Here is a 24,882-nt window from a genome sequence, read left to right as displayed (position 1 = left end):
CCACCCAGCTTGGAGCCACCTGCAGACTCCCTGAGGCTGCCTCCATGCCCTCACCCAGATCAGTGACAAAGACACTAAAGAGCATAGCCCCAGCCCTGGGGACACCACTGGTGACTGAGTCCCAGCCAGGGTCTGTTCCATTACCACCACTCTCTGGGCATCAGCCAGGTTGTGAGCCAGGGCAGAGGGCACTGAGCCAAGCCTTGTGCCAGCAGTTTCTGTAGGAGAATCTGGGGCAGTGTCAGAGGCTTTGCTGAAGTGCAGGCAGACAATGTCGAGGCCCTTCCCTCCTCCCCTAGCCAGGTCACTCGCTGTAGGAGGTCAGAGCAGTCACCCAGGAGCTGCCTTTCATAGCCCCCTGCTGCTTGGCCCTGATCTTCAGGGTGTCTTGTGTGTGCCCTGCTCCGTGGCCTTCCCTGGCACCCAGCTCAGGCTGTCAGGCCTGGAGTTCCCTGGGTTATCTTGCAGCTATTCTTGTAGATGGTATCACATGTGCTGGCCTCCAGGCAGCTGGGACCTCCCTGGGGAGCCAGCACTGGTGACAGATGATGGTGAGCAGCTTGGGGAGCACAGCTGCCAGCTCCTGAAGTCGCCCTGGCTGGATCCCATCCTGTCCCCACAGAGCTGTGCACATCTCAGTGGCACAACAGGTCATTTCCTCCTGGATTGTGGGGGCTGCTTCCTGCTCCCCATCCCTCTCTCCCTGTTGCACCACTGGTGTGAGGGCAGCTGCTGGACTAGTGCAGAGTGCAGGATTCCTTAGCTGCCCAATTCCTTAGCTGCACAGAGCAAACCAATCACATTCCATGGGAGCCAAGAGCACCCTCCTCACATTGGCACCCTTTGACTGGATCATGCTGCAAGGACACCTCCTGGGCATGCTGGCACCTCTCACTGGGAAAGATTTGAGCCTGTCCATGTGCTTGGGTTTCACTGGTTGAAGGGATTGAGAATAAAGAGAACACAAAGTGCCCCTCTGAGCTAGGTTGGGCTTTGGTGTAGGGATGCTGCTGGCAGTATGCTCAGGACTGCTGTTAGCTGCTCTGTCTGTTAAGGGCTTCCAGGACTTCTGCTGTTAAGGACACTCTGAGACCTCTCATGCTGGGAATTCCACATCACAGCAACAAAGGACTTCTGGGAGGACTGCACGCCTGGGATCTTGTTGCTACACAGCAGCAGGGCTCCTGCCTTCATTCCTCACCCAGTGGCCCCCAGTCAGGGGAAGAACATCTTCCAGTTCCAGGCCTGACTCCTCCTGGAGCAGCTGGGGTCACTGACAGACACTGAGGCAAAGCAGGGGTTCAGCAGCTGAGCCTGCTCCTTGTCCTTGGTCACCAGGTTCCCTGCTGCACCCAGCAGTGGGTGGAGGTTCTGCCTTCCCCCACTGGCTCCTTACCAGGTGTGTTAAGAAGTTCTCTTCCATGCACTCCAAGACCCCCTGGGATGCTTCCTGCCTGCTGTGTGGCAATCCCAGCAGGTCTCTGGTATGCTGAAGCTCCTCACAAGGACAAGGGCTGATGATTCTGAGACCTTCCCAAGGCACCTCTGAAACACTTCATCTACCTCCCTGTCCTGGTTGGGTGGTCTAGCAGAGCCCCATCCTGACTTGGCCTTTCCCCTGGCTCTTCCCCACAATCATCATGCTCCTGACAGCCCAGGCCCTCCCTGGCACACGGGGCTCCTCTCCTCCTGGGCCTGGCCCTTCTGGAGAGCCTGTAGTTGTCTTCCACAGCACTCCAGCTGTGGAGTTCATCCCCCCATGTTCCAGAAGGGCAATGACATCGTAGTTTCCCTGCTGGACCAGAGGTTCCAGCACTCCTTGCCTCTTCCCCATGCTCCACACATTGGCAGACACCCTTCACCTGGGGACCTTTGTGTGGGGTCTGCTCCCTGCTGGATCACTCTCATGCACTGCTGTGAGTCCTGGCTCATCAAGGGCCCTTGCACCCTCCTCATCACATGGCCTACTGTCCTCTGCCTCCCTGGGATAGCAGTGGAGCCATCACAGCAGCCCATGTGTGTTCAGGCTTGTCTCCAGCAAGCCTGGTCCTTTCCTCTTCCAATCTAAAGATCACCTGCAGAGGGGATCCCTGCTGGTAGGAGAGGTTCTGGGAGGAGTGTCCTTCATGACTGCCACATGGTAGCAGGGGAAGACTGTGAGGAGTTTTGTCCCTCAGAGGGAAGGAGCAGCAGAAACAACATAAGGTCACCACAGCCCCCATGCTCTGTGTCACTATGGGCAAAGAGGTAGCAGAGCTGGGCCTGAGAAGGTGGAAGGTGGGGGGAAGGTGCATTTGTCACTGTCCCATTGATCCAGCTGGTGACTTGCTGGGGGTTGTTTAAACTGCTTTTGTTTCCCCAAGTCTTAAGTCTGTCCTTTAGGTGTGAGCAGGGCTGGGGAGTGAAGCCTCCTTGTTCTTTGACTTGACCTTGGAGCCTTTTATTGTGTTCTTCCCCCCACCCACTGGAGGGGTAGGAGTGAGCAGGCAGCTGCAGGGTTTCCAGCTGGAAGGGCTTAAAGCACAACAATTTCTTCTCACTAAGTCTTGTTTGTTCCCTTGGGAATCCCAGCAGTGTGTGCAGGCACTCCTGGGCAGCAGCAGCCACCAGGGATGAAGATCTACCCCAGGGAGCACAAATCCTTTTCTGCAGTGGCCAGACAGGATCTTCTCTTGCCTGTCCCTGTTCTGCTGGTGGTGAGGCACTTCATGTCTTGGGCCAGAGTCACCAGCCTCATCAGTGTGGGTCTGTGTGTCTGCAGGCAGGCTGATGGGGGGAACACTCCCATCAGTGTACTGCCAGGTGAGGCTATGGTGCACAGGGAGTTACTGCTCCTGGCTTTGTCAAATCACAGCAGCACACCCAGGAACACTTCCAGAGTGCAGAGGTTGCCCCAGAATCCATTAGAGTACCCAGCACCAATTTGGGGATCAATCAAAACTGGTTTAGTGAATGAATAAAGTGATGGAACTTCCTCTGGGTGTAAGCTTTCAGTGTGCCACTAAACCACTGGATCCTGTTCTGTGGCCCTTAGTTTCACAGGAGAGGAAGAGAGCCTTGTCCAACACTTCTGAGTGCCAGGAGTGCTTGGCTCAGCCAGCAGTGCTGCCTTCTCATCTTGTGTCAGAGTTCCTGGAGTCTCCCAGTCTCTCTGGTCCTACTGCAGCTTGAGAGTGTTGGCTTTCTTCACCTGCTGAGGAGCTCTCTGGGGATGGTTTCTTTCCCCACCATTTGGTTGCTGTCTGTATGGATGCAGAGGGCAGCAGTGTGTGCCAGCAGAGCAGTGTGGTGCTGTGGTGAGGCAGGCAGGCACTGGTACAGCTGTGCTGGTTGTAACTGGGACTCAGAGCTGTTCACATCAAGGGTTCCCTGGATGCTCATTCTCCCTCATTCTCAGTGCATAACTCACAGCTCACCCCAATTGCTCTCTCCTCCTGTGGGGACACTTCTTTCTATTTTTCCTAGAGGAACTGAATTCATTTGCAGCTGAGGCCTGCTGGGATCCTGTAATCACAGCCTGACTGCAGCAGATGGCAAGGTTCAGGTGGGTAGGAGCTCCTGCAGCAGTGTGCACTCCACAGAGTGTCAGCTGTAGGCCATGCTCATTGCATTCCCCAGCTTCACTGTCACAGTGGGAGCTCTACAGCTAGCACTGGAAGGGAGCTCCAAAGGGCATCCAGTCCAACCCCGCTGTAGGACACTGGATCAGGTTGCCCAGAGTCCTGCCCAGCCTCACCTGGAATATCTCCAGGGGTGGGCCTCAACCACCTCCCTGGGCAGCCTGTTCCAGTGTTCTAGCAGCCTCATGGTGCAGAGCTTGTTCCTCACATCCAATCTCAATCTGCTCTGCTCTGGTTTGAAGCCATTGCTCGTGGTCCTGTCCCTGCAGGCCTTTGTCTCTCCATCCTTCTTGTAGCCCCTTCAGGTACTGGAAGGCTGCTCTAAGGTCTCCCAGGAGCCTTCTCCAGGCTGAAGACCCCCAGCTCCCTCAGCCTGTCCTCATGGCAGAGGTTTTCCAGCCCCCTGATCATTTTTGTGGCCTCCTCTGGACCATGTCCTTCCTGTGTTGAGGGCTCCAGAGCTGGACACAGCCCTGGAGCAAAGTGGCAGAGGGCCCTGCTGGCCGTGCAGCATGTTTCTGTTGGGGCTGCTCCATGTCTCTCTTGGTCCATGTGCATGAGTGTTAGAGCTGGACTATACTTTTTAACAAGTTCCTGCTTGGGCTGTCATTAGGCCTCCTAAGTGTCCATTGGACTGGGGAATAGCAATTCCAGAGCTCCTAAACTGTTCCTGAGCTGATGGTTTGAGGACCTTTCCAACCTACCTAAACATACAGAAAGACTTCTTCACCTTGAGGGTGCCAGAGCCTGGAGCACTCAACCCCCTGGCTGTGTTCTGTGTGCCCTGCCCTGGATGCCCCTGCTCTGGCAGGTGGTTGGACTGGGTGACCTCTGGAGGTCCCTTCCAGCCCCTCCCATTCTGTGATCTGCAGTTTTCTGTGTTCATTCTGTTCAGTTCTGGTCCCCAGCTGTGGATTTGCAGAGGTAGCTTGCACTGGCACACAGCCTGCTGTCCTCCCTCTCTTTCCTGCTGTCAGTACAGCAGCCCCTGCCCCCATCTTGGGTACATTCAGCATCTCATGACATGTGCTCATGGAGTAGTTTAGCTTGGAAGGGATCTTGCAGGCTCCTAGTCACAGGCCCTGGTTGCTAGGGGGACTTGAGCTGCTCAGGTGTTTGCTGGAAAGCCTGCTGAGCCCTCCACAGCCAGGAGCTTCCTCCAGGGCACCGATGGTAATTTATTGATGCAAATGCAGGGGGAACCAACTAGGAGAGGAGCATTCCTGGACCTGATACTCACCTTCAGGGAGGAACTGGTTGAAGCAGGGAAGGTTAAGGGCAGCTTTGGCTGCAGTGACCACAGGACAGTGGAGGTCAGGATCTTGTGTGGTAGGAAGAGAGGATCAAGCAGGATTACAATGCTGGATTTCAGCAGGGCCAACTTTGGCCTTTTCAGGCAGCAGCTAAGGGCAATCGCAAGGGACAGGGTACCAGAAGGCAAAGGGACCCGAGGCAATTGGTTAACATTCAAGGACCTCTTCTTCCAAGCTCAGGATCAGAGCATCCCAAAGAGTAGGAAATGGAGGAAGGGAGTCAGGAGACCTGCATGGTTGAGTAGGGAGCTGCTGAGCAAACTCAGGTGGAAGAAGAGAGTCCACAGATGATGGAAGGAGGGGCTGGCACTTGGGAGAGTATAAGACAGTTGTCAGAGGATGTAGGGAGGCTACTAGGAAGGCTAAGGCCTCCTTGGAACTCAGCCATGTGAGGGAAGGTCAAGGACAACAGAAAAGGCTTCCTCAAATCCCTTGCAAGAAGATCTAAGACCAGAGGCAGTGCAGGCCCAGTGCTGAGTGAGGTGGTGCCTTGGTGACAGAGGACACAGGGAAGGCTGAGTTGCTAAATGTCATCCTTGTCTCCATCTGTGCTGCTGTAGGCTGTCCCCAGGGGCCCAAGGCCCCAGAGAAGGGCAGGAGAAACTTTCCATGGTTGATGAGGACTGGGTTAGAGAACAGTGAAGCCTTTATGGAAGCCAGCTGGGCACCCATGGGTCCTGATGGGATGCACCCAGAGATGCGGAGGGAGTTGGCAGAGGTCATTGCCAGACCGCCCGCCAGGTCATGGCAGACAGGAGAGCTGCCTGGGGACCAGAGGAGGGCAAATATTGCTCCAGGCTTCAAACAGGATAAGAAGGAGGACTCAGGTGACTATAGACTGGTCAGTATCAAGTCCATCCCTGGAAAGGTGATGGAGCAACCTGTCCTCAGCACTGTCCTGAGGCATAGAAAGGACAGGAGGGTAATTAGGAGCAGTCAACAGTTTACCAAGGGGAAGTCCTGTCTGAGCAACCTGCCAGCCTTTGAAGAGGATACCAGCAGGTGGATGGGTGAGGGTAGAGCAGTGGATGTGGTTTATTGTGATTTCATTTGACGCTGTCTGCCACTGCATCCTTGCAGCTAAACTGAATGATCAGGCAGTGAAGGGAACTGCTTAAAGGGAAGAAGCCAGAGAGTTGTGGTCAATGGGACAGGGTCCAGTTGGAGGCCTGTGTCTAGTGGAGTCCCTCAGGGGTCAGGACTGGGACCAGTTGTATTCAATCTATTCATCAGCATCCTGGATGAGGGCACAGAGAGCACTGCCAGCAAGTTTGCTGATGACACCAAACTGTGTGGAGTGGCTGACACAGGAGGGTTGTGCTGCCATTCAGCCAGAGCTGGACAGGCTGAGAGCTGGGCAGGGAGAAATGGAATGAAATTCAGCAAGGGCAGGGGTAGAGTCTGGCACCTGGGAAAGAACAACCCCAGGGAGCAGGAGAGGTTGGGGGCTGAGCTGCTGCAGAGCAGGGAAGGGTAAAAGGACCTGGGGGTGCTGGTGGATGGGAGGCTGACCATGAGCCAGCAATGTGCTCTGGTGACCAGGAAGGCCAATGGCATCCTGGGGTGCATTAGAAGGGCTGTGGTGAGTAGGTCGAGAGAGGTTCTTCACCCCCTTTGCTCTGCCCTGCTGAGGCCACAGCTGGAATCTTGTGTCCAGTTCTGGGCCCCTCAGGTCAAGAAGAACCTCAGGGAAGTACTTGAGAGAGTCCAGCACAGAGCCATAAGGATGCTGAAGGCAGTGGAACATCTTCCTCATGGGGAGAGCCTGAGGGAGCTGAGGGCTCTGTAGCTTGGAGAGGAGGAGCCTGAGGGTGACCTCCTTGCTGTTGCTAAAGCTGTGCAGGGTGAGTGCCCAGAGGCTGGAGCCAGGCTCTGCTGGGGGATGCCCAATGCCAGCACAAGGGGCAGTGGTGGAAGCTGAGGCAGAGGAAGTGCCATGGAAACAGGAGGAAGAATTTTTTCCCTGTGAGGTGACAGAGCCCTGGAGCAGGCTGCCCAGGGGGGTTGTGGAGTCTCCCTCTCTGGAGCTATTCAAAGCCCACCTGGATGTGTTCCTGTGTGAGCTGCCCTGGGTGCCCCTGCTCTGGCAGGGGGTTGGACTGGATGACCTCTGGAGGTCCCTTCCAGCCCCTAACATTCTGAGATTCTGTGACCTTAAAGATCACCTAATTCCATGGACACCCAGGGACACCTCCCACCAGCACAGCCTCCTCAAGGCCTCATCCAGCCTGGCCTTGAACACCTCTGGGGAGGGGACATCTACAGCCTCCCTGGGCAACCTCTGCCAGAGTCTCACCAGCCTCACTCTCAAGAATTTCTTCCTCATCTCCAGCCTCAATCTCTCCTCTCCCAGCTCAAAGCCATTGCCTCTCATCCTGGCACTCCCAGCCCTTGTCCCAAGTCCCTCCCCAGCTCTCCCGGAGCTCTTCCAGGTACTGGAAGGTTGTTCTGAGGTCTCTCCAGAGCCTCCTCCAGGCTGAACAGCCCCAACTCTCCCAGCCTGTCCCCACAGGGGAGGTTCTGCAGCCCTCTGATCATTTCATGGCCTCCTCAGGACCCTCACCAGCAGCTCCAGGTCCTTCTTGTGCTGGGGGCCCCAGAACTGGAGGCAGTGCTGCAAGTTGTCTTGGTCCCAGCTCTGCAGCCTGTCCAGGTCCCTCTGGATGGATCCTTCCCTCCAGTGTGCAGCCAGACCACACAGCTTGGTGTCATCTCAGCCTTGCTGAGGGAGCCTCAGTGCCACTGCCCATGGCCCTGACAAAGATGTTACACAGCACTGGTCCCAGCACTGACCCCTGAGGGACACCACTTGCCACTGCTCTGCATGTGGACTCTGAGCCATTGACCACAACTCTCTGAGTGCAGCCATCCAGCCAGTTCCTTACCCAGCCAGTGGCCACCCCTCCAGTCCATGCTGTTCCAGTTTGTCAGGTGGGACAGGGTCAATGCTTTGCACAAGCCCAGGGAGATGCTATCAGTTGCTCTTCCCTTGTCCACTGATGCTGTGCTTCCATGATGTTCATCAGCTAGGGTTTGCCCTTGCTGAAGCCCTGCTGGTTACCACCAATCACCTCTGCTTCATTTTCCATAGGCCTCAGCAAGGGCTTCAGGAGGATCTGCTCCATGACCCTGCCAGGCAGAGGGAGGCCAGACTGACTGGCCTGGAGTTCCCTGGGTCTTCCTTTGTCCTGCAGGAGCAGTGGGATGGAGCAGCACATCCATTTGGTTGGTGCAGTGCAGCTGCTTCTCCTGGGACTCATCTCAGTGCTTGTCACCTGGAGTGACACTGAGATCATCCTCAGCAAGGGGCTGGTGGGGGCTTGATGGAATTAAAAACCTTTAGCTCTAAAGCAGATAAGTGTCTTCATCTCCAGCAGAATGCATTTATTTCTGGTTAGTTCCTTGAGCAGATCTTGAGGTGGAACCTCAGGAAGCTGGGGGCTCCTCAGCTGTTTGCAGCCCGGTTCAGCAGGGAGGTGCTGCAGGAGCTGGTGGCTGTGGCTCGCAGCATGGCCTGCAGGACCCTCAGACCTTCTGGATTTGCCTTTCTTTACAGGAGCATGCCTCCCTGACTGCTGCTGACTCCTGTCTGTGTGTGAGAGCTCTTAGTCCTTCACCTAATGCCAGGGGCATCCCTGGCTGTGTTGTGTGCCGTGCAAGGCTGGCTTCAGGCTTTCTCCTGAGGAGTCTGCTGATGCTTGATCCGAAATGGATCCAGCGTCTTAGCTGCTTCCACATCCAAATGGATGAGTTGTTTCATGGGCAGGGCCTGAAGTCAAGTGCACCAGTGCAGCTGTGTCATGTGTTGCTGTTTTTCTGCTCCCCCAGGTGGTGTTACTGTGTTTGTGGCCTTGTATGACTACGAGGCCAGGACCACCGAGGACCTGTCCTTCAGCAAGGGGGAGCGCTTCCAGATCATCAACAACACGTAAGGACGGCGCGCCCGGCCCGCGCCCGCCCAGCCCAGAGCCCTCCTCAGGGAGTCTCTATCCTGCTGCAGAGAAGAGCAGATGGATTGATTTGTCCATTTTCTTGACTAGATGTTCAAGGAGCATGGGGTCAAAGTCTTGCTGCTGGTGAGACAGCAGCCTGCAGGCTCAGCACTGGGTTCTGAGTGCAGCGCTGCGGTGACCGGGGCGCCCCTAAGCCTCTCCCCTCCGGATGGCTGTGTGCCATCCTTCCACTCCTTGCTGCAGCAAGGCACAGCTGCCCTCTCTAACACAGTGGGGGTGCAGGCACACGCTGTCCAGCCCAAGGCTCTGCAGCTTGCAGGGTCTCTGGTGGCTTCCCTAGCACCTCTCACAGGGAGAGGGCACCGCTGGCTGCACTGCACTGGGAACGCCAGAGCAGAGAGTGCTGCCTGCAGATCGGGACAGCCTGCCCTGGCAGTGCACAGGCCAGCCATGCCCAGAGGGCTGTGAGCAGCTGGATGTTAGGTCAGCTGCACAGGAGCCTTACAGCACCTCAGCCTGTTTTCTACAAGTCTGTTGAAGGAAATCCTTTGTTCATCTTGAAGCTCTCTTTACAGGCAGCTGTTGGCTGCAGTGATGTTCTGTTCCAATTAACACCTAGAGCAGTTTCATTTGCCCACTTCTCTGACTTCACTGGCTGGCTTCCTGCTTCCTTATGTGTCAGCAAAACGATCTGGGAGAGCCAGGTGAGGAGCAGGGAACATCTCTGCCATAAACCTTCCTGCTGTAGGTCTGCAATTCACATGGTTGATAAATCCCTTTTGCAGTTAAAATAACAAGCCCCAAACCCTTGCACTGCAAAACTCACAGAATCATAGAGTGCTCTAGGTTGGAAGGGGCCTTTAAAGGTCATCCAGTGCAGCACCTCCACAGCCTTCAGTGAGCAAGGACATCTTTAACTAGATCAGGTTGCTCAGAGCCCCATCCAGCCTGACCTTCAGAGGAGTGCTGGTGCTGCTTACAGGGTGCACCACAAACTGAGCACATGGCCTACAGTTATGTGGCCTTTCAGGTGAGGATGTTACAGGTGCTGGGGAATGCTGTGGTGCTTGTATGTGGAAGAGATAACTGATGTTTCATTGCAGGGAAGGAGACTGGTGGGAAGCAAGATCCATTGCTACAGGAAAAACAGGCTACATCCCAAGCAATTATGTAGCTCCTGCAGACTCCATCCAAGCAGAAGAGTAAGACATTGCATCCTGTCTGTTCTCCTTGCCCACTCTACACTTCATGTCCTGTGGTGACACTGTTCCTTTGATTCAGTCTATGTAACACTGAAGTGCACTGATTAAAGGTAGCAATGCAGCTTGGATAATCTCAAAGGTAGAATTAAGTCTGAGGTGGACACATGGAAATGTTTTCATAGAACATAGAATGGGCTGGGTTGGAAGGGACCTCCAGAGGTCATCCAGTCCAACCCCCTGCACTCAGCAGGGATATCCCCCACTGGATCAGGTTGCCCAGAGCCCTGTCCAGCCTCACCTTGAATATAGAATAGAATTAATCAGGTTGGAAAAGACCTTCGAGATCATCAAGTCCAACCCATCACCCAACACCATCTAATCAACTGAACCATGGCACCATCCAGTCCCCTCTTAAACACCTCCAGTGATGGTGACTCCATCACCTGCCTGGGCAGCCCATATCTCCAGGGGTGGAGCCTCAATCACTTCCCTGGGCAACCTGTTCCAGTGTTCCACCACCCTCATGGTGCAGAATTTGTTCCTCACATCCAATCTAAATTTGGCCTGCTCTAGTTGCCCCTGGTCCTGTCCCTGCAGGCCTTTGTAAACAGCCCCTCTGCAAACCCCTTCAGGTACTGGCAGGCTGCTCTAAGGTCTCCCTGGAGTCTTCTCCAGGCTGAACACCCCCAGCCCCCTCAGCCTGTCCCCATAGCAGAGGTGTTCCAACCCCCTGATTATTTTCATGGCCCTTCTGTGGACCTGCTCCATCAGATCCATGTCCTTCCTGTGTTGAGGGCTCCAGAGCCCTCTGCTTGCTATATGTAGGTCTAGAGGAAAGAGGATGGGAGAACACAGTCATGAGGGGAAGAGCTGGGGCATATTCAGTGTGTTTCATAGAAGGCAAAAATGGATTCAAGAGTTCACACTCCATCAGATCTAGGGTTTTATCCTAACCCTAAATGAAGACCAGCTACAGCCTTGGCAGCACCCCATCTTACACTCTATAAAAAGCCTTTGTGTGCACAGTTCCTGCTCGTCACAGAATCACAGCATGGTAGGGGTTGGAAGGGACCTCTGAAGATCTTCTAGTCAGACCCCATTGTTTGAGGAGATCACCTACAGTAAATCACCCAGGAATGCATCCAGGCAGATTTTGATTGCCTCCAGAGACAGAGACTCCACCACCTCTGGGCAGCTTGTTCAGTGCTCTGCCACCCTCACAGTAAAGAATTTCACCCCAGGCACCCCCTGCTTGCCTCAGTCTAGCACTAAGCAGCAGCAGTAGCTGGTGTCCCTGCTGCACCCCACACTGGAAGTCCATTGCAGCTCCTGGCTGACAGCATTGTGAGGTATGCTAAGGACTGATGTGACTTGGTGAATGATCTTGCTTTGGGCACCTTCCTCCTTTGCAGAGATCCCAGAGCACCCCACAGAATCACAGCAGGTTATGTGGGAGCTGTGAGTGGAGGTGCAGTTCAAAGTGAGACTTGTTCCAAGGGATTCATTGCATTTACTGTACCTGCAACACAGACCCCCACAGCTCTTGCTTCAAAACCCAGGCCTGGCACTGCCAGCAGGCAGTTCCCTGCCCACTGGTCTGTGTGCTCTGTCTTGTTTGCTGCCACACTTCTGGGATAAGTGCCCAAGTTGTTTCCTGAGTCTCAAGCTGAGACTTTTATGTGTTGCTGCTGCTCTCAGCTGGCTCTGCTAATGAGAAGTGCCTGCAGTCACCACCCCGTGGCACTCTGTGGTTCTCCTCCCCATGTGCAGGACTCTACAGTTATCCTTGCTGAAGCTCATGAGGTTCCCCTTCACCCACCTCTCCTGCTGCATGGCCACAGCCCAGTGGGCTGTCAGCCACTCCTCCCAGTTTGGTATCACAAACACATCCCTTCAGCCACTTGCTGAGGGTGGTGAATAAGACTGGACTCAGCACTGACCCCTGCGGAACACCACTGGCCACAGGTCTCCGACTGCACTCACAGCCCTCTGTGCTCTATCCTTCAGCCAGCTCTCAACACACCTCACTGCCCACTCCTCTGACCCCCACTTCCTGAGCTTGTCTGTGAGGATGTTATGGGAGACAGTGTCCAAAGCCCTGCTGAAGTCAAGGCTGGCAACATCCACTGCCCTGCCTGCATCTCCCATTCAGTCACCCTATCGTGTGGCTCTCAGCTTGGTCAAACACCAGTGCCCCTTGGGCAGTGCCTGCTGGCTATTCCTGATAACCTTTTCTGCCATGTGCTTAAAGATAACCTCCAGAAGGAGCTGCTCCACCACCTTTCCAGGGATGGAGCTGAAGCTGACTGCTCTGCAGTTCCCTGAATCTTCTTGCCCCTTTTGAAGAGTTAGAGTGCCACTGACTTTCCTGCAGCCCTCAGGCACCTCTCCCATGCTCCATGATCTTTCAAGAATGATGGAGAGTGGTAGAGCAAATCAGCAGCAGCTCCCTCAGCACCTGTGGGTGCATGGATCTGTGCATATTCAGTTTACCCAAATGATCTCTAACTTCACTGACCATTGGAGACTCCTCCTTCCACCAGGCTTTCTCTCTTACCTCCGGGATCTGGGATTCCTGAGGGCTGGTCCTAGCAACAAAGACTGAAACAAAGGTGACATTCTGCAGCCTCTGTCACCAGGGCTCCACCTCATTCATCAGTGGGACCACATTGTCCCTGCTCTTCCTTTCACCACGGATGGATTTGCAGCAGCCCTTCTTGTTCTCTTTTCCTTTGTTTGCCAGGTTTAATTCCAGCAGAGCTTTGCTCTTCCTTGTTGCATCCCTACACACCCTGCCAAGGTTCCCATCATTCTCCCAAGTGACCTGTTCCTTTTTCCACATCCTGTGAACTTCTTTCCTATGATCTTTTCTAGCACATCCATACAGGTTTCATTCCTCCTTCACTGCACTGTTAGCTCAAAGGAGTACACCTATCTTGAGCTTGAAGGAAGGGGTGTTTGGACATTAACCGACTTGGGGCCTCTTGCCTTTTACAGTCTTGGCCCACAAGACTCCCTGTTCTTTGAGAGGGACAAAGTGAGTGACTCCAGCAGTCAAATTGCAAATGCAGTCAGGAATGAGGATAAGTTTCAAAAGTTTCAAACTCCCAAGTGATTGCAGAGCCCCACAGGAGGATCCCCCCTTCTCTTGGCAAGAGTTCCCAGTGCTGGTTCTCCCCACACTTAGGGGGCCAGCTTTGCTTGGTGATAGGATGGTGCCAAAAATGTTTGACTTTTACACTCTGCATCACTTCTGAGGCATGCAGCCAAAGGAAGATGTAGTTAGAAATAAAGACTTACTGCAAAGTCTAGAGGTGCCCTGGGAGATGGATCTTAAAAGTATGCCTGGCTGAGAAGAGAGCTATGTGCAGGCTGCTCCTCAGCAGGAGGACACTGGGAACATAAAAGAAGCAGCTCCTCTTGTGAGAGGACTGCTGGCAGTTAAACCATCGGTGCCTCGGTGATGTGACTGAGATGGAGTGGTGCTGCTGGAGGAGGCAGTGATACCTACCACAGGGAGGCTTCTAAGGGCTGATCCCTCCACTGACACAGGGAAGATTGAGAGGCAGTGGAAGGTGAAGCAGCAGATTCTCTGTCCAGCTGCAGCTGGCTCTAAGAAGAAACCTTTTCAACCCTTTTCAGCCAAGCAGGCACCCAGGCTGCCCAGGTTCACTCTGCAGGGTCCATCCTTCAGGTTTTTCAAGCCTGCAATGGACAATGCCCTGAGCAAGCAGGGCTGTGCTCACAGCTGACCCTGCCTGCAGCAGGCAGCTGGAGCTGACACCTCCTGAGGATGCCTTCCAGTCTGAGCCACCCTGGAATCCTGTGGTGGATGTGCACAGCCCCAGGCATTCAGCGCTGCTGTGACACAGAGCAGAGCAGAGAAGGTCGGTGTGGGATGGGTGTGATGCAAGGTGATCTGATTCAGCAGAGCCTGTGAGCTCCTTACCCAGGAGCAGGATGGTAGTGCCAGGTGCTCAGTGTGCACTGCTGCACTGTGGTGCTTGCAGGCAGGGCCTCTGCAGGTGTGCTCTTCGTGCGCCGCAGCGAGAGGGACGGAGTAGGGCTCCTCGGGCTGCCGATTGTGTGGATGCCTGGCAGTGCCTGAGGGGTGGGTGCCTGGGCTCTTGGCAGGGCTTGGGATTGCTAAGCCTGGATTCTCTGTCCTTGCCAAAGCACAGCAAGCTCTTCCTTACACATGTTTCCCTTAACACTCTCTAGGTGGTATTTTGGTAAGATGGGCAGGAAGGATGCAGAAAGGCTGCTGCTGAACCCTGGCAACCAGCGTGGGATCTTCTTAGTACGAGAGAGTGAAACCACTAAAGGTATCTGGGTGGGGCTGGGTGGGGCTGTGCTGGTCTGTGTGGGTCTGTGTTGGTCTGTGTTGATCTGTGTTGATCTGAGTGGGTCTGTGTTGATCTGTGTTGATCTGTGTGGGTCTGTGTTGATCTGTGTTGGTCTGTGTTTGTGTTGGTCTGTGTTGATCTGTGTTGGTCTGTGTTGATCTGTGTTGGTCTGTGTTTGTGTTGGTCTGTGTTGATCTGTATTGGTCTGTGTTGATCTGTGTTGGTCTGTGTGGGTCTGTGTTGATCTGTGTTGGTCTGTGTGGGTCTGTGTTGATCTGTGTTGGTCTGTGTGGGTCTGTGTTGGTCTGTGTTGATCTGTGTTGGTCTGTGTTGATCTGTGTTGGTCTGTGTTTGTGTTGGTCTGTATTGATCTGTATTGGTCTGTGTTGATCTGTGTTGGTCTGTGTGGGTCTGTGTTGGTCTGTGTTGATCTGTGTTGGTCTGTGTTTGTGTTGGTCTGTATTGATCTGTATTGGTCTGTGTTGATCTGTGTTGGTCTGTGTGGGTCTGTGTTGATCTGTGTTGGTCTGTGTGGGTCTGTGTTGATCTGTGTTGGTCTGTGTGGGTCTGTGTTGGTCTGTGTGGGTCTGTGTTGGTCTGTGTTGATCTGTGTTGGTCTGTGTTTGTGTTGGTCTGTATTGATCTGTATTGGTCTGTGTTGATCTGTGTTGGTCTGTGTGGGTCTGTGTTGATCTGTATTGATCTGTGTTGGTCTGTGTGGGTCTGTGTTGATCTGTGTTGGTCTGTGTTTGTGTTGGTCTGTATTGATCTGTATTGGTCTGTGTTGATCTGTGTTGGTCTGTGTGGGTCTGTGTTGATCTGTGTTGGTCTGTGTGGGTCTGTGTTGGTCTGTGTTGATCTGTGTTGGTCTGTGTTGGTCTGTGTTGATCATCTGTGTCTCTTCTCTCTGCCATTCCCCAATCCCTCATCCCCCCCACCAAGGTGGACAGGAGCATTTTTCTGTCTGTCCCACTGTGTCTTCCTGTGCACCCTGTCTGTGTGTGGTGCTGGGGGGCATATGCTAGGTGTGGGGTTTAATTTCTGGTGAAGAACCAGGGATGCTTTGTTTCCTAGGTGCTTATTCCCTCTCCATACGTGACTGGGATGAGGTCAGAGGTGATAATGTGAAACACTACAAGATCAGAAAACTTGACAATGGTGGATACTACATCACAACCAGAGCACAGTTTGAGTCTCTCCAGAAGCTGGTGAAACACTACAGAGGTAAGCCCAAGCTCTGGTGTCCCAAGGCCACTCTGTGCCTATCAGGAAGAAAAAACTGCATGTGGAGCTTATTGTTCGAATTCACCATTCTGACATTTCTTTTATCTTAACAAAGACTGAGGGACTGCTTCCTTTTATCAGCATGAGGATGTTACTTTGGTACAGTCACAGCAACAAAGCTTATTTTTTCCATCTTCTAGAACATGCTGATGGGCTATGTCACAAGCTGACAACTGTGTGTCCCACTGTGAAACCACAGACACAGGGACTAGCAAAAGATGCCTGGGAAATCCCTAGAGAATCTTTGAGGCTGGAAGTAAAGTTGGGCCAAGGCTGCTTTGGTGAAGTATGGATGGGTAAGAGCTTCATGTGACTGCTTTCAAGTGAATGTTTTGGTAGTGTTGTGAGTAAATCAGTGTTGGGATCTGAAAAGAGATCCTGATCAGAGCCACAGAATGATAGGGCTTGGTAGGGACTTCTGGAAATCACCCAGTCAACCTCTCTGCCAGAGCAAGGTCACCTAGGGTAGGTCACATAGGAACACATCCAGCAGGATCTTGAAAGTCTCCAGAGAAGGAGACTCCACAACCTCTCTGGGCAGCCTGCTCCAGGGCTCCGGCACCCTCACAGTAGAAAAGTTTCTCTTCATGTTGAGGTGGAATTTCCTGGGTCCCAGTTTGTATCCATTGCCCCTTGTCCTCTTACAGGACACTACTGAAAAAAAGGCTGGCCTCTTCTTCCTGACCCCCAGCCCTCAGCTATTGAGAGACATTGATCAGATCCCTCCCAGCCTTCTCCTCTCCAGACTCAACAGCCCCAGGGCTCTCGGTCTTTCCACGTTACACAGATGTTCCAGTCCCTTCATCATCCATTGGACTCTCTCTAGTCTATCCCTGTCCTTCTTGAACTGGGGAGCCCAGAACTGGACAAAGTACTCCAGATGTGGTCTCACCAGGGCAGAGCAGAGAGGCAGGAGAAGCTCCCCTGACAAATGAACAATGGAAGAGAGCCAAGCGCAGAGCGAAGGCACCGGTTCCGGCGGGTCGCGCGAGGCAGAGATGGTTGCACCACAGTTCCAGTTGGTGCTGGCAGCTCACTAAAGAGAAGCAACCAGTAAAGATTTCAGCAGGAAATCTCTCTAATTTGCTCTAGGGGAGAGTAAAATCTGATTTGATTCTCTAGGGACATGGAACGGAACCACGAAGGTAGCGATCAAGACGCTGAAGCCTGGCACCATGATGCCAGAGGCCTTCCTGCAGGAGGCGCAGATCATGAAGAAGCTGCGGCACGACAAGCTGGTCCCGCTCTACGCCGTGGTCTCGGAGGAGCCCATCTACATCGTCACTGAGTTCATGACAAAAGGTGTGTGGCAGGACACTCCTGAGATTGGAGAGAGTGTTTAGGGTCCCAGCAGCTAAGTCCAAGTGAAGCTGATGTAAGGGTCAGGGGTAGCTCGGGTTCAGCTGAAGCAAGGAATGCAGTTCTGAGCTAGATCACGGGGGGAGGACTGTTGGTTTTCCTCTAGCCCCTGGTACAGGGGCCATTGAGTGACAAATGAAGGCACAAACACTGTTGCTGTATAGCAGTGAGGTTCCAGAAAGGCAGAGGGCAGAGAATCTCAGAAGTTCTCCCAGAAGTCCTTTGTTGCTGTGTTGTACAGTCCACAGCATTACAGTCTTAGAGTCCCACTTACAGCAGAAGTCCCAGAAGCCCTTAACAGATAAGATCTCTAACCTAAGAGTAACTATTGCTCAAGAGTGGCTGATTCTATACTCTTTGTTATAACTCCCTTACTCAGTAAACTACAACCACATATATAAGCTAAAACCTTTTCCCAGCATGCCCAGGAGGTGTCCTTGCAGCACGATCCAGTCAAAGGGTGCCAATGTGAGGAGGGTGCTCTTGGCTCCCATGGAATGTGATTGGTTTGCTCTGTGCAGCTAGGGAATTGGTCAGCTAAGGAATCCTGCACTCTGCACTAGTCCAGCAGCTGCCCTCACAACAGTGGTGCAACAGAGACACATCTCTCACTGGCTACTCTTCCAGCTACAGGATTGGGGTTTTCTCCTCATTTTCTAGCATGTCCTGCCTGTTAGATTTAAGTTGGGTGAAATCCTATGAGAATGATGCCTGCAGCCAGATCCTCCTCACAGCAGCAGAGTCAGTTGGCCTTAGGTTTTTTCCCAGTTTGGGTTTTTTTCCAAGCAGTGTAATAGTAAATGTTTTTAAGGTTGAAGTGTTGGGTTTTTTCTCCTGGGCTTTCTCCTTTGTCTCCTTGGTTTCAGTCTTTCATCTTTCTTCCCTAACTCTGTATCACTTCTCCCTGCTACCAAAACAGATACTTAGAGCTTTAGGCTGGATACAGAGGTAAACATCCTAAGTATGGTAGTGGTACAGAGCAGCAGACTTGAAAATCACTTAGTAGAGTTTTTAATATGCAGCCTTCGGTTTATCTCAGAGGAAGTTTACTCTCCTGGTAAGAAACAAAAATGATGTTACAGTCCAAGAGAGTGGCTGCCTGTGTTTTTTCCCTATTAGATTGGGAGTTTGAAGTGTTGTAGAAGTTTGAAAAGGTAAAAAGGAATAGAAAACATGAAAAACCAGTTCAGTGTTATTACTGCTGCAAAACAACACTGGACACTCTCTCTGTCAGAGCTTAAAGCTTCCATGGCAGACCTCTTTCCATGGCTCATCCAGCTGGTTTGGCAAAGCAATCAGGAATAAAAGATACGCTTTATAGGACCTAAGAAAAAGGAAAGATTAAACCTGGGGCTGGGACATTACCTTGCAAAGAGTTGGAAGAGTTGTGGCATGATTCTCAGCTATGGATTCAAAATGCCTTTGGGAGCCTCTGAGTACACTTGGAAACTTCCTCACATGTAACCCAAAGAAAGAAGCAAACCTCTTTGTCATGCTTGGAAGTCAGTAGAGTAAATGGTTTTTTTCTTTCCCTTTTCTTTTTCTTTCTCTGTTGGTGAGGAATAGAGGTGGGTAAGGGCAGCACCGAAACGTTTGTCAGTATGAACAGAGTGCCAGAGGTCAGTGTGAAATCTTTGCTCCTCTTCAGCCCTTTAAGCTCAGGAACCAATCCAGGAAAAGGCCTGTGTAGACACAGGCAGCAAACAGCAGCAGCAGTGTGGGCCTGGCTTGCCACAGTGACTCAGCCCGTGTCAGTGTCTCATTCACAGCTGCAGCCATCAGTCCTCTGCACTTTCCCCACCATCACCACATTTGTAATTGTGTCTCTGTGATTTTACCTGTGATGAGGCTGGTTAGTTCTCATTTGTCTTCTGCAGAAGGAGGTGATGTCCCTGTAGCCTTATGGCACCTGTAGGGAAGGCTTCTGTCAGAGAGCAAATGGGGCCATGCATGTCCGGGGGACTGTCTTGAAAGGAGCACAGGGCCTTGGAACTGATTTCAGACACTTCTCCTGTTGGAGCATGCTGGACACACGTGTGGGAGATGATAAGATGAAGACTGAAAGAGACTTTTGCTTTTCCCTGTAAGGAAGTAAAAACCAACAAGATAAAAGTCAGAATTTCATGGTCGTTACTCTTGTAGAGATTTGGAGCTGTCCTTAAAAATGAAGTAAATAGGAGGAGGACTTTTGTTCTTCATTTATAAATCTCCCTGACTAGGAAGGGTGTTGACACAAGGAATTTTGGGGAAAATCCTTCCAGAAATATTCCAAATCCTTCCAAACACATTGCCATCCAGCTGAGGTCTGTTCTGTCAGTGCTCAGTTCCCTGAATTACTTAACTGGATTCCACAACGCTTGGATAAGGCTCTCGCTGGTCCCCAGGGCAGAGGCAAGTGCAGGCATGGCCATTGTGTGCTCTGTTCAGGGCCAGGTTTGGGGAGAGCAGTGTAAATCTTTATGTTTAGGGCAAAAATGATCTTACTCATATTTTCAGGTCAAATTAATGCTTTGTTATTTTCCATTAATCTGTTTTCCCCCAAATGTGTTGTCTTTTACAGGCAGCTTGCTAGACTTCCTCAAAGAGGGAGAAGGGAAATACTTAAAACTGCCCCAGCTGGTTGACATGGCTGCTCAGGTACAGTGTGTGAGCCAAGAAAACTGTTTTGTGCTTAGAGAAGAGACCTAAAGCTATCTGAGATGCAGCTAAACATACATGCTGAAGGCCCTGGCTGCTGTGTACTGCTCTCTCTTACACCTCTTGTGGGTTTGGAGTTTGACAGGAGGAGAGAGTCTAGTTCCCAGTTAGCAGCTTCTCTATAGCCAGAGGCTCTAATCAGTGCTGGCCCGGGCTCTTGCTCTGCTATACTCTCTAGACTGTTCCCATTAGAATGGAGCTAAGATGAAGAGGTACAGCTTGATGTTTGGGAGACATGGATAGAGGCATGGAAAATAATCTTTAATAAAAACTTTATTTTTAAGATTGCTGATGGCATGGCTTACATTGAAAGAATGAACTACATCCACAGGGACCTGCGGGCAGCCAACATCCTTGTAGGAGACAATCTGGTGTGTAAGATAGCAGACTTTGGGCTGGCAAGGTTAATAGAGGACAATGAGTACACTGCAAGGCAAGGTAAGGCTGATTTATTTACTGCATAAGTAACCAGTTGCTGTCAGATTGCTTAGAGCTGTCCCACTGAGCAGTACCTGCAGCTGCATGAGCAGAGCACCTGTGTGTGGCTTGCAGCTGGGGTCAGCTGTCCCACTCACAGCACTGCCATTTCAGTCAACTTCTTAACCTTCAGAATTATCCAGCACTTTGGCTATGTTTTAATAAAACCTTGTTTAGATACTCTGGAGGGATCAAACTCTCTGCAGTTTGAGGAGAGCTGGAATTGCAGGGAAGTTGCTCAGCAGATTCTGGAAAGCCACTTATGGAAACGGAATGAAGAGCCCAGGGGGTCTTGGCTGCTCCCAGAAGCTGTAGCCAGTAATTGCTGCCCTAACTGAAAGCTGCTTTCCAGTCTGAGATGATACTAAGAGAGAAGAGCAGCTGGAGTTCTGTCAGTGAAGCAGGATGTGAATTGTTCTGAGTGCAGCACTCTCCCTGTCTGCAGGAGCCAAGTTTCCCATCAAGTGGACTGCCCCAGAGGCAGCCCTCTACGGGCGCTTTACAATCAAGTCGGACGTGTGGTCCTTTGGCATTCTGCTGACAGAGCTGGTGACGAAGGGCAGAGTGCCATACCCAGGTGAGGGCAGAGCTCCACACTTTTCCCTTTCCTTGCCTTCACTCTGTGCTTCTGAAATTACCTTTTGTACTTTTTGCCTTCATTCAGTCCACAGCAGAGACAGAAACTTAGTCACATGACACTGGTGCCTTGTTCAAAGATGCTTCGTTTTAGTCATAAAGTGTTTTAGTTATAAAGCATGGTTTGGGTTGGAGGGGTTCTCCAAAGGTCATCCAGACCAACCTCCCATCCACTCAGCAGGGACATCCTCCACTAGGTCAGGTTGCCCAGAGCCCTGTCCAGCCTCACCTTGAACAGCTCTGGGGATGGAGCCTCAACCACTTCCCTGGGCAGCCTGTTGCAGTGTTCCAGCAGCCTCCGGGTGCAGAACTTGTTCCTCACATCCAATCTCAATCTGCTCTGCTCTAGTTTGCAGCCATTGCTCCTGGTCCTGTCCCTGCAGGCCTTTGCAAACAGTCTCTGCAGCCTTCTTGTAGCCCCTTCAGGTACTAGAAGGTTGCTATTAGGTCTCCCCACAGCCTTCTCTTCTCCAGGCTGTTGTAAGATAGCAGCGTTTGCAAATGTGCCTGATCATGAATGTCACATTAGTGTGGGTATCCTTATGATCTTCTGTGTCTGTTCCTGAAATTCTTACTTTGGACACACTGCCAAGCTACAGGGAGCATCAGTGGAGTGAAGCTGCTAGAGCAGTTCTGGACCCTAAACATGTGTAACACATGTACCAGGTATGCTGCTGTGGCTGGAGTGTCTAAGGCACTTCTGTTAGTTATAAAATGCCTTTTTCTTGGCCTGATTTCAAATTAAGTGGTTCTTTAGTGGAACCTAAGGCAGGGAGAAGGCAGTGCTTGAGACTCCTTGTCCAGAGGACAAGGCCAAGGCAGTGGGGAAGCACACAAATGAGAAAGCAGAGAAATGAAAGAAGAACCAAGTCTGGAGGAAGCCCTTGTACCAAGAGTAATGAAATAAACTTCAGACAGTGTATTTAATGCTGAATGTGAAAACCCCCTCCTTAATGATTTTCTCAGGGTAGATTGATGTGCATGGTGGCTGGAGAGCCCCTTGAAAGCCTTGGTGAAACTGTTCTTTGCTCACCGTCACTCGCAGCTCAAAGGGTTTTCCTTTCAGGGATGGTGAACAGGGAAGTTCTGGAACAAGTGGAACGTGGCTACAGGATGCCTTGCCCACAAGGCTGCCCGGAGTCCCTCCATGAGCTAATGAAACTCTGTTGGAAGAAGGACCCTGATGAGAGACCAACATTTGAGTACATACAGTCTTTCCTGGAGGACTACTTTACTGCTACAGAACCACAGTACCAGCCTGGAGACAATTTGTAAGCCAGCAGTGCTCACAACATGCACAAATCTGCCAAATGTCAGACTTGCAAAGAATTCCTGAGCTCTGCAAGGAGTCCAAGGAGAGGAAATCTTTGCTACTTTGCATGCTCTTAATGGCAAACTGGAATTTCATCATGCGGTTGCACAAAACCACTTCTGAAGTGTTAGGATCTCCTTTACCAATGACATGGGTTTATTTTGTTTCCTCTCCTCCAACTTATTTTCAGGGTCCACAGGAAGCCTACTGAAAATACAGGGTAGAAAATGGGTGTTGATGTGAACAGCAGCAGAAAAATCAATGTTTCAAACCCTGGGGTTTTCCCCAACACTTGGGAATTGTTTGGAATTAGTGATCTTGGTGTAAGATGTTTTTGAAGCAGAACTTTGTGGGACCAAGCAATTCTATCCCAGTTCTCTAAAATTCCCTGTGTTCAGAATTAGATCTGTGTGTCCCCCAGCCCCTCCCAACAATCAGGTGGTACAGAGCTGTGTCTGAGCCGAGCTGTGTCTTTCAGCTTCCTGTTGCATGAACCTAATTAGGGCAGGCAGGTTAAAAGAGACATTGGAGCAGTGAACGACAGCCCTGGTCTGAAGGGTAGAGCTCAGCAGCTCATCAGAGCAGGGTGCTCAGGTCCATGCTTGTGTTCACAGAACTGGAAAGGGGCAGGAGAGTTTCCTGGGTTTCTGTGTAACTAATTCAGAACAATGAAGGGAACTAGAAAGTGAGAAAATATTTTCCTGATTGGTGTTGCTGAAGTGTGAGATATTGGAGCTTAGAGCTGTGGAATACAAGCAGAGGGGAAAGCCTTTAATCTGTTAAGCCCCAACCCAAGGCTGAGCTTTTGTATGGGAAGAGGCCCTGAGCAAAGCTCACCAGGAAAGCAAGACTGGAGCTGGTAAATGGCTACCTTGTAGTCCTCTGCCAGCCGCATGTGGTGCTGTGTGTGGCTCACAGGAGTCAGCAGGGGTGAGGACCAGGCCTGCTGGCTGTCACTGGTTCAGGGATTTGATTGCACTTTTGTTCAGACACAGTTACACACAGTTGCTCTTCCCACTTCTGCCTCCCTACAGAATTATTTAACTGAAAATGAAGAGGGGAAAATGTGAAAGTTGACAAATGAAAGCTATAAAAGATATTTAATGCTGCCCACCTGCCGTGGGGTGGGCAGCCGCTGGCACTGCATCCAGGCCGAGGCTCTGGCTGCTGCCACCCCAAGCAGTAGCAGCGTGTCAGAGACTCAGCTGTTTGCATGAGGCTCTTGGCTTCCTGAGCAAGCTTCTGTATCTCTAATTTTGAAACACTAAACTTACTTAGCTGTCAGGTTGGCATTCAGATTGTCAGTGTAAACCTGGTCAGCAGGTGAAAGGATACAGTCTGGGTACTGACCATGTTTAGACCACACTGAGTCCAGCTACCAAGCAGACCTTTGGCAGAGCAGTGCCCTCGGTGTTCTTTCCCCTCCTCATCTCTCATCCCCAGGCCTCTCTGCTTATCCACTTTTGAAAGGGCTTTATGTAAGACAAACCAAACCAACACCAAAACCCCAGATCCCAACTCGGAAGTACACAGAACTTTCCTTTTTCTAAGTATTTTAAAATGAATAACACAATCATATGAATTTAGCTATTAATAGTTAGAAGAAAACAAATGCCCAGGGTGCCACTGGCATGGTTTGGGTTCTGCACTGCTGGCTGTGGCAGTTCCTTGTACAGAGAGAATAAAACACTAATGGGTGCCCGGCCGCGGTGGGGACGCTGGGGGGTTGGAAGACTTCTCCAGGAGAGTTTCTTTGTTGATGAAAACTTGTTTCACTCAAAGACCTTGATGTGGTTCTTACTCTAACAGAGTTTAAAATTCACATTCACGCTTTTTATATGAATAGGAATAAGTTTAATGATGTAACTGAGTATTTTTATAAAGTCTGGCATTGTCAAACTGTTTTGCAGAATTGGTTCAAAATAAATCTCTCCTTGATTGCATCTTGCTTCTTTCAGCAGGGGAAGCTGGGGAGGGAGCACAGCACAGCATCCTATGTGCTGAGGGCAATAAAGCTCCCCTGAGTTTTGAGTCTGGCTTTACCCTCTGTGAATGCTCTTCCTGTTCTTCCATACAAGCTGCTGAGTCCGTGGTGCATTATTGCTGTGACAAGGACACAGAATCACAGAATGGGCTGGGTTAGAAGGGACCTCCAAGGCTCATCCAGTCCAACCCCCCTGCAGTCAGCTGGGACATCCTCAACTAGATCAGGTTGCCCAGAGCCCTACTGAGCTTTTCTAGAGTGCTTCAGAAGTCCTTGGTGGGAATGGCCTAGCACAATCCTCTGGAGCTAGAGCTGACCCCCGCGGTGGACAGACAGGAGGTTTGGCAGAGCAGGTCCCGCCTCGACTTTTAAGCTGGCAGTCAGTGCCATGCTGTAGGGTAGGCACCTCCCCCTTGCTTTGTTTGGTGTTTGCAGCCACTGCTGACTTGTGTGCAGTTCCTCAGGGAGTTTTAGACCTCTGTTCTATGACAGCTGATGTTCCAGCTTCATTGAATAGTGCCTGTCCCATCCACCAGGACGACTGAAACTGCAGATCCTGAGAGGGATGGGCAGCACCTCTGTAGATGAAGAAGCTGGCACTGGTTTGGGTGTCAGCAATAACTGCTGCAGCACTAAACTCATTCCTGCAGACCCTACAGAGAGCCAAGGCTGCTGTGTTTTCAGTGGTAATTAGTGTTT

General features: G+C 51.6%; 1 protein-coding gene across 1 annotated transcript in view; it reads left to right on the top strand.

Annotated features, from left to right (window-relative positions):
* Positions 1 to 24,171, top strand: part of YES1 (YES proto-oncogene 1, Src family tyrosine kinase) — a 64,393-nt gene extending 40,222 nt beyond the window's left edge. The window contains exons 3-12 of the mRNA XM_054179692.1: positions 8,762 to 8,861; positions 9,990 to 10,088; positions 14,310 to 14,413; positions 15,509 to 15,658; positions 15,859 to 16,014; positions 16,841 to 17,020; positions 19,638 to 19,714; positions 20,059 to 20,212; positions 20,697 to 20,828; positions 21,954 to 24,171. Of these exons, the coding sequence (XP_054035667.1) occupies positions 8,762 to 8,861; positions 9,990 to 10,088; positions 14,310 to 14,413; positions 15,509 to 15,658; positions 15,859 to 16,014; positions 16,841 to 17,020; positions 19,638 to 19,714; positions 20,059 to 20,212; positions 20,697 to 20,828; positions 21,954 to 22,162 (1,361 nt within the window). The 3' untranslated portion in view covers positions 22,163 to 24,171. The remainder of the gene's footprint in view (positions 1 to 8,761; positions 8,862 to 9,989; positions 10,089 to 14,309; positions 14,414 to 15,508; positions 15,659 to 15,858; positions 16,015 to 16,840; positions 17,021 to 19,637; positions 19,715 to 20,058; positions 20,213 to 20,696; positions 20,829 to 21,953) is intronic.
* The last annotated feature ends 711 nt before the right edge of the window (positions 24,172 to 24,882 follow it).

Source organism: Dryobates pubescens, chromosome 3, assembly GCF_014839835.1.
Source record: "Dryobates pubescens isolate bDryPub1 chromosome 3, bDryPub1.pri, whole genome shotgun sequence".
Classification (NCBI taxonomy): domain Eukaryota; kingdom Metazoa; phylum Chordata; class Aves; order Piciformes; family Picidae; genus Dryobates; species Dryobates pubescens.
The sequence above is the reverse complement of the archived record's forward strand: the minus strand, read 5'-3'. Positions and strand labels throughout refer to the sequence as shown.